At 33.5% G+C, this 9577-nt stretch overlaps 1 protein-coding gene across 1 annotated transcript; it reads right to left on the bottom strand.

The window, feature by feature from the left end:
• Positions 1-1110: 1110 nt before the first annotated feature.
• LOC110694989 (protein trichome birefringence-like 10) lies at positions 1111-9075 on the bottom strand. Its single transcript, XM_021872180.1, has 4 exons — positions 8320-9075; positions 7205-7594; positions 5905-6063; positions 1111-2165 (listed from the first exon to the last, which is right to left on the bottom strand). The coding sequence occupies exons 1-4, from the start codon at positions 8721-8723 to the stop codon at positions 1799-1801; spliced, it is 1320 nt and encodes a 439-aa protein (XP_021727872.1). The 5' UTR covers positions 8724-9075; the 3' UTR covers positions 1111-1798.
• Positions 9076-9577: the final 502 nt, after the last annotated feature.

Below are 9577 nucleotides of genomic sequence, written 5' to 3'. Positions count from 1 at the left end.
TCTCTCTCCTCCTTCAACATTCGATTTCAATGGCAAAAAATGTGCATTTCACTACAACATTAAGCTAGACGAAATCAATGGAGGAACGAAAGCTTACTACCCTTTAGGGTAAACCATACCCTTTATTTCTCCCTTTCGTATTTGGGTTTTCGTTTGATTCCGACGGCGAAGTGGTGGTACTAAGCTGAAATCAATGGAGTAATAGAAACTCACCTACCCTTTAGGGTTAACCATGCCCTTTATTTTTCTCTTTGTTATTTGGGTTTTTGGTTAAATTTCAACGACGGAGCTGTCGGAAATGGTGGTGCTCGCGGAGTTGAACAACTTGAAATGAAGATGAAAGTAGGTGTGGATTGGAGGAAGAAGATAAAGGTGGGTGGGAGGAAGAAGAAGATGAATAGGAAGAAGGTGATGAACAATAGTTAACTCCGTTTAAGAGCGAAAATTCTATCAACATTATTACAATGGCCCACAATAGTAAGTATATATATAACTTTTTCAATTAAAAAAAAAAACACAAAGTTCAATGCAACTTATTTACAAAAATGTCATTTGGTAAACAAAATTTATTTATCTATTAAGATGATAAACTAGGTATTGCTCCTAAAAAAGGAAAACAAACACTTAAAAATGGGACGGATAGAGTAGAATTTTGGGAGGAAACCAACTTCCCTACCAAAATCCTGAAAAGTTGTTACTTTCTTTTAAAAAGGACGGTCCCCGCACTCTCTCTTCTAAAAGTTAATCACGTGCCTAACACAGTATTACTTCATTAATTTAGCTTAAGAATTTTGGCTTGATTTCTATGTAACCCATGAAAGTTACAACTAAAAAGAAATGGTGGTAATAAATGTGTTAAATCATTGTCCTTGATTATTTATTTGTTAACATCATAAAATTTTAATATTCCTAAAATACCCATTAAGACGAATCAAACAAAACTCCATTTATTTGTTTTTCTTATACATTGATAAAGATTCGCTTAACTTGTAAATAGTGTCTAGATTTCAAATGGAAATGACTTTCACGAATGATGAGAGAAGATAACAGTTTTCTGCCCAACTTCATCAACCAAAGGACATTCAGCTTAGGAGAGTGAAAAAAAATTGGTATATCAACAGATTCAGCCGTGTTGTTCACACATTATCTCAAAAAATTCAGTAGATCACTATCAGCTGCTTTTCATGTGTTTCACATTCAAGATAATTCAATATGCTTTCTATCAAAAGAAAAAAAAAATATTATAATTCAATATGCTGTCAAAAGAATTACAAGTTACCTGTGTTATGATTTCTTATGTACTTCCCTTCTAAACTCCATGCTTAATTTGATACCCACTCCAGCATTACTTCGCTTCCGTTACGCATAAATGCATAATAATGTTCTATTCCTGGTTTTCACATGAAGTAAAGAACTTTTCAACCCCATCTACATCACAGACATATCGCAGATGTAACTGAGTCATGAACTCTTGATCAGCAGAGGACTGGCTTTTGATGGTCAACCCAAACTGTATAAATTTACAAACCACCTAAACAATCACTCGACAACACCAGCAAGTTTCTGACATACCCCAAAACAAAGTAAACCTCCAGCTGAAGAAGTATCGAGCAGCCAAAGCAGGGATGATAAGAGATGCATCACTCGACCGCATATGCAACAACATTCCAGTTAGTATGAAGTAGGGAAGACTTCTTTACAAAATAATGTGTGTAGTTTCCAGATAAGTTAAGATGAAGATTCCAAGAGTCTGAAGTCTGAACATTAATTCCTGAACCATGCCCAGGAAGGCTTTCACCTACGAAGCCTCAGCTTCTACTGTGGAATTCTTGGAGCGAAGTAATTGCTGCTTGAGAAATACTGCATACAGAAGTTCATTCCATGTATCAGGAACACCGGGCAAGCACCAATGACTACAATCTTGCCGATGAATGGGAGCTGGTTTTGGCCCCAGATAGTAAAGTGATGAATGGCCATCTCTTCTCTGTAACGTCATATAAGTCACATTCAACAAGTTTACTTTAGTCGCATGAGATCTGTTTACATAATCTGACAGTGCATCATTCAAAATATTATAATGGCCCCAATATTGAGGCTTGTAAGGAGTCGTCAAGTCGGGCATTGTTTCCAAATGACAAGTACCACCAGTTTTCCAGTCGCCACCACTGTGTAAGAGATTCGTCTCATTAGTTTTGACAAGAAATTCCTCATAAGAGTCTGAAGTTTATTGTTCACAAAAGTTGTAAAAAGCTTTGAAATACAATAAACTTCAAAAGATTCTTTAAGAGCTTAATTTTGACAAGAAATTTACTACGAAGTATGACCAAACTCGATTTACCAAACATAATAACATAGCAAGAGAACTTTCAAATGCAATGCTTAACATAGAGTTAATACCAGGATAATGACAAGTTAGGGCCCAACAAATACACAGGCAACATGAAGCAGAAGAAATAATTAAATCTAAAATTCAAGTGCTAGGTTCACCAGGACCAAATATACAGCAATGTACACCATAGGAGCTGGTTTTAATATCAAAAATTAAGTTCTAGGTTTGGAGAAAGGAACTAAAACGCTATAATGCCAAACTAAAAGGTACTAATGGATCTCATGGTATGACATAAGAATAAAGGGAACTACTTTTTTTGTTTTTCTATTTTTTTTTACACAAAGGAAACCATATTCAAATGCAATACATGAGCAAATTATATAAGCGCTAGTACAGGTACTTAATGAAAGTTGTAGGTAATGATTCACCTAAGATAGGGAAACTTTTCCTCGTGAAAAAAGGTGTCGCTGCTATCACTAGCTAAGATATAAATGATAAAAATAAAATAAAAAGTAATTTACACTACTATAAGAAATAGCCAATTTAACAGACACGCAAACATACATAATAAAAACATGAACTTTGGACATATTGTGTTGCAGACATGTTGATTTTTAATTAGACTGACTGCAAAATATGAAACAAATAAGAAAAAACAATGAGAAATCTAGACAACTTTTCAGTTTCTAGCAAGTATCTCAAAGGACATGGCCCTTGACAATGACATTCTTCAATCTAAGCACATAAAAAGTCATCTTATATTGTTTGTAAACTAGGCTTCAATGCAGTGTGTGTTACCCACTTATGCATGTGTATTCTGTCACTAAACTACGTTATTAAAAAATTGAGTTTGTTTGAGTTTCTAATCGACTAATACTTCCTGTGTCTCCAAATAAAATTCTCATTTCACTTTTATTTAATTCTTTATTCACTTTCAATCAATCAAACATCAGTACTTCTTTTTTATCATTATTATCTGTAATCAACCAAACCCAACTGTCTTATCTTTATATTCACCTTTAATTAACCAAACTTCACTATTTTTTTTATTCAGCTTCCTAAAACATGCGCAAAAGACAAATGCAATTTTATATGGGGATGGAGGAAGTAGTCACCATCTACGTTGCTTGGACATGGGTATATGTCTAACTGTTCGACTTGGCTATTTTGTACAAAATTTACGTAATTTTGATCTAAAATAAAGCTTCTTAGTGTCCAACCCATGTCCGATTAACATAGTCACTACTATCCTCTCCTCCGCCTCCCTCTTTCCTTTTAACCGAAGAATGAATGATAATTGAATTTTATTCTTTGTCTTATGGCTTAACCAATATCCTATAACTATTTAGGGCAAGGAAGCAAACGTTTGAACCACCCAAACCCGTCTCAAATTGTTCAAGGATTACTACAATGCACAAAGTGAAAAATGAAAATATTTAATTTGGTCACCTCTACACACTACTTTGCAATGCAATATGATTGGAACTTGGAAGGATCCAATTCTTTCATCTCTTCCTTGACTCATTTCAACCAAGTCTTAGTCTACCCTGACTTCAACAACAAAAACTGGTAATCAACATGCAAATCATGCAAAATTAATAAAATCTGACCCATTGTGAAACTCCAACAAATTTTTTTTAAAAAAAAAAAAGTATGAATTCCATTTGGCTACACATATGATAACATTATTGTGTAGCCACTATACTTAACATGGGTTGATATAAAATTCTAATCTCTGTTTAGAGGACAACTTGCATTAATAAACTTTTTTCTTAAAAACAAATAAAACTAATTTACCACCATTCTTCTAATAGTTAGCAATTAATATGAATAACACCTTTCTATTTTTAGTCAACCAACTAATCCTCTTTTTAGAAAATTGTTTAAAGCAAAGATGAAGTACTCTAAAACACAGTAACTACTAACTACCATCTCTACCCCTTTGCTTTTTCCCCTGCTCCCTCATTTTCTTTTTCTTCACAGATATACTTTCTGACACAATGCAGAGAAACTTGCAGTTTCTCTCCCTACTTGCCACCCCAATATATATATAATTCTCTGTAGATATACTACACAAGTCTGGGATTCAACATCTAAAATTTGAAGGAGCTTGTCACACATAAGATCATGATGCCAGAAATTGCAGAGGGATAGGTTGGTCTGCAAAAGTTAGCATTCAATTTCTGGTATGCATCTTTATAAAAATGACATACCAGCTACATTATGTTGACCATGAAAACCTTGAGCTTCTATGGAGTATTATATTGTTAGCCATTATCAGAACTAATCTGTACTCGTTGACCCATATCTGAACTGAACTTTTAATTTTGCTTTTTTGTAAACAAAATTGACAAAAGAGCAAAACCTATATTGCAAGAAGAATTCTGAATAGTTTCAGTCCCTAAAAGCAATGCATTTCTTCCCCAACACCCCCCCCCCCCCGCCCCCCCAAAAAAAAAATAGATAACAAACACACAAACATAACCCCAGCAGCAGGGCCTTTAGCTAAAAATATTGAGCAATATATATGAAACAATGCATCAATAATATAGAACCATTACTATGATTAGAGCCACAACCTTAATTTAATGTAACAGTTATGCTAGCCAATATTGGTATCTAGAATAGGAAATTCGAGGTCTCATCAATGTTAATAGTTCACACATCAATCCGACCAATTTCTGACTGCCAATTCTCTCTAGCAAATAGAATTGAGGAATTGGATAAAAGAGAAGTTATGTTCAACACAAGCTTTTTTGGTAATAAAAATGAATAAAATGAAAACAAACAAACTAGTAGGTCCACTACGTATGTTTTGGTGAACTACAGTAGTAAGCCAAGTAACAATAGTGTATTCAACAGTAGAATATCATCAGATAGACTAATAAACTAGCTCTAGAATCTTAGGACAATTCAAACTATTCATTCATGATAATATCTTTATCTAATTATACAGCCTGTCATTCTTGGCATATTATATATGTCCTAAGCATACTTATTGCATTTATAGGCTAGCTCAAGCTAGAAACCAACTTACAAAGCTTTCCCAAATGTACAAAAAGATCAGAGATATAATGGTTAGATGCCAACCATATAGTTTAACAACATTCACATACTCTACTATGAAATTAATGAGTTTGTATAATATGAATTAGAGATGAAAACAGAAGTTCCTAATATATTAAAAGATGCTGCTCAATGATAAGAATTAAAATAAGAAACACAACATACCCTGATGCTTCTAAAGAGATTGTAGGCTAGGGCAAGGTTAGGGGCCAGGGGTACTGTAATGTTTGAACTTATTTGGCCCCTAAAGACAAGTAAATTCACACACATTATTGTTTCTCCACATTTTCACTTACTAGCTCACATCGTCTACAATGAAAAGAAATTTTCTTAAAAAGTACCCCAAGAGAACATGTAGTTTGATAAATCTATCAATCCCTCCCAAATTTAAACAAATATATTAATTACTCCTAAACACTAAATACATTATTCGACATCAATCCCTCCAAAACATCACAGAAATTATTGAAAATGAAGTGAAAAGGAACAAGATATAAGTGAAATCAAACCTGAAGTGCACGGGAGCATAGGATCGAAAGAAGACACTTGTCTTGTTAATGTCTACTTGACTATCTATCCATCCAAAAAGAGTGTCTATTGAACGTCTAAAAGCAGTTTCGACAGTCATATTCATCTTTACAGTATTTTCTTCTTCGAAGTAACAACCGCTGAAGAGTAGTGAATCAGATATTAGCAGGTTATATAAAGCAAACAATACACATAGAAAGAATATAAATATGTTAACAGTCACAAACAAGGATAACAAAAGAATCTAATTCTAAGAACTAGAATCACTCCAAAAGTAAAACAAGGTCTGGGTAAAAGATGTGGCAATTGTAACAGTGTGTTTGGATAAGGAAAGAGGAAGGAAAAGAAGGGGAGGGAGGAGAAGAGGGGAGGGAAAGAGAGGGGAGGGAAGAATGGTGAGTTTTCCTTCCAAATCTCTCCATTGTTAGAGGGATCATTTTCTTACAATTTAATCCCTCCTTTTCTCTCCCCTCCAATTCCCTTCCTTCCTCATTTGTTATCCAAATGAAAGATATCACATCTCTCCATTTCCCTTCCCTTCCTTTCCCTCCATTTCCTTCACACCGTAAGGGGTCAAGAGACTCAGGACAGGGAAAAAAGAAGAAATATAAGGACATGAATTTAAAAAAAAAATACAAATATACAATTAGTTGCTTTGCATAGATCAAAACAATTGAATAACAACATCAATATATTATAATTTATAAGCCTACGAAATAATAAAATTGAAACTCAAATTTCACATGGTACAAATTTACAAATTAATCACAAATCTATCAGACATGCTATTTACACAGGTAGTTTTTTGGCAAGGAAGGAACTAAAGCCTACTACATCTTCACATAGTCATTCCTCAGACCTATAAAAGTCATGGTCTCATGGATGCTAAAACCGGTCAACATCCAGGGTACACAATCAAGAGATTAAACAACTGCCTAGTAAACAAATGTACAAGATATAAAACAGTGTCAGGCAATTAAACTAAAGTAATTGCCTAAAAAATTTCATGGATGAGACAGCCTGACTATCCAACAATAACTGGGATTTGAATGGTGTGATTACTCATAAGGGTCGAGTCATGAGAATGAGCTTTCCCATTTATCTTTTGTTCTTTTTCTGAAGCAGCCAGTTGATTAGTAACAGATTACAAATAGCAATTCATTATAAAAACCCATTAAGTTATCCCAAGTCAGTCTGAAAATTTTAATTGTTCCCTATGAGCTATTTGAAAGAGAGATCACTAGCATTGACTCAGTCAAACAAGGAAACAGACATATTTACCTTCTAATTGTTTTATCATAAGTCCACCAATGTCCAGCGTTTAAAATCAACACATCAGCATCTTTCCATTTGCCAGAGCTCCAGTCCAGCTTATCCACTTTCAGAGTGTACCTCACATTAGGTGGGGAACCAGCAGGAGGCCTGCCTTGCACCACTAAGAATGGAGCTCTATAGTATTCAATAGTGCAATTATAATCCCGAAACATAAACACCAAAGCTCCCATGTGCTTTGTTATTGGGTTTCCATGTACTTCATAGATTGAAGACTTATTAGATACTACAGAAGAGAGCATACACATGAGGGATTCCCATTGATTTCTTCCGATTGAGTCACCAACAAATGCAAGCCTCTTGTTCCTAAGGTTTTCTAACATCAATTTCGCATCAAATCTGTAATGCGCAAACCAACGAAAGGCATGACATGTTAGAAAAAAACCATAAATTCAATAGCATTCATAATATAACAGCAGACAGATAGCTAGAAGCTTCAGTCCTTATAATATACTTCTTGATCATTTATGTTACCAATATAAACAAATACGAAGTACCCAATAACACCTACAAATACGGAAGAAAAGCACCCTAATTACTCTCCATTATTATATTAATCTCAAAGGGAAGCCACGCAACCGACAGATTTGAAGCATATTCTATTATTCTGTACGTCCTGCAAAGAGTTGACCTTCTGTACTAAGTAGTATATTCAAGTCTTCAACATCAAATTATAATCATGCCACCATAACAACCATCAAAGCCATAAACTCCATTATACAATATGATCACTAAGAACAAATTCATATATATATAAAAATAAAAAAATGGAAGTTATGGAAAAATGAACTATAATAACATAACCATTGCCATTTTTAGCAAACAAGGAATTTTACCAATAAGTAATAATATTGCCAGCTATGAAGAACAATGCACAGTAATATGATAGACACAGAACACTCATGTATGGCTATGTACCAACAAAGAGAGCTACAAAACCAGTAATTCAGACGTGATTCGATCCCAGGTCTCGAGCACCACCCCGAGACTTTACCAACTAAACTAACTGATATGGAATTGCATAGTATAAGGAAAATATGTAAAATCAAAAAAAATTTATATACCTGGGGATATTGCATTTGTTGGGTTGCCATCTCCATTTAGTATAGAAATTATCAGGTCTGCCATTTTCAGAACACTTAAAACCTCCATCAACAAACAAACAATCTTTGGAATTATAAAGTGGATAACTCTCATCCCAAACCCATTTTCCATCAAAATAATCACAATCTTTTTCACTACTTTTCTCAACAAATCCAAATTCCCCATTACTACTGAGATTATACCCATACCACCACGTGACTGCAGCACGTGATCTAAGCCCATTTCCACCATTTCCAATACTATTATCAAAGTAAAACATAGAACAAAATAAACACAAAGTTAACACCAAAAACCCCAGAATTGTTAATGAAAGTTCTAGTGGGTTTAACCTATTAAATTTCTTGAAGAAATCAAGCTGATTCATGGCTCGCTCTTAATTTTTGTGCAAAATTTTGAGTATAAAAAACAAAAACTTGCAAATTTGTAAAGGGTATAATATTGGGTGTTATACTAAAATATCATAGAAAAATTCAAATTTTTGAATCCATGACTAGTTTTCAGAATTTCAGTTTTAAAAAATAAAATTTTTAAATGGGTTTAAATAAAATTACTAAAAATGGGTTGTTTACAAAGTTAAAATTGAAGCTTTTTGTGAGTGATCAAATGCTCCAACGAAGCAAAATTAAAGCAGACAAAATGGGTGTTAAAAGAAGTAATGATAAAATGGACAAGAGTCCAAAAGTTTTGAGGAGAGAGAAAAGGGGAGGCAATGCATTCAAAGCATTAACGAAGTGATGAATATAATGTGATGAAAGAAGGATTAATTATTTAATTAATTGATTTAATTAAAACACGATTAATTAGAAATAGAAGTCGTGGCCTTGACGGTGATAGAAGCTTGGGAAGTGGGACAGCTTGGAAGTAGGGAAGAGATTAAGGAAATAATATTATTATTACGGCTGATTATGACATGATTAATAAAATGAAATGAAGTTTCCTACAATAATCATATTCATAATAATCTTTTTTGATATAAAATATTTGACCAAGGACAAATGAATCGTGTTTGATAAATTGGGATATTTTTTCAGACTTCTAGATTTTCTATAATAAATTTTGTACAATCTTTTTAAGTTTTGGGAAATAAATTTTATTTGATTGTTTTTCTTGTCTCCACAAATTCTTGATTAATGCGAACTTTCATTAAATTATTGTAAAATGGGTTATGGTTATCCTAAAAGTATTTAAAACTATCTTATATACACAAAAGTTTTGTAT

This window comes from Chenopodium quinoa, unplaced genomic scaffold, assembly GCF_001683475.1.
Source record: "Chenopodium quinoa cultivar QQ74 unplaced genomic scaffold, ASM168347v1, whole genome shotgun sequence".
NCBI lineage: Eukaryota > Viridiplantae > Streptophyta > Magnoliopsida > Caryophyllales > Amaranthaceae > Chenopodium > Chenopodium quinoa.
Note: the sequence above shows the minus strand (reverse complement) of the source record. Positions and strands in the feature narration are given on the sequence as shown.

Coding starts and splice junctions, on each gene's coding strand:
- LOC110694989 (XM_021872180.1), bottom strand. CDS start 8,723: ATGAATCAGCTTGATTTCTTCAAGAAATTTAATAGGTTAAACCCACTA. Junction 7,595..8,319: donor AACAAATGCAATATCCCCAG/GTATATAAATTT, acceptor TGCGCATTACAG/ATTTGATGCGAAATTGATGT. Junction 2,166..5,904: donor TATGCTCCCGTGCACTTCAG/GTTTGATTTCAC, acceptor TCTCTTACACAG/TGGTGGCGACTGGAAAACTG.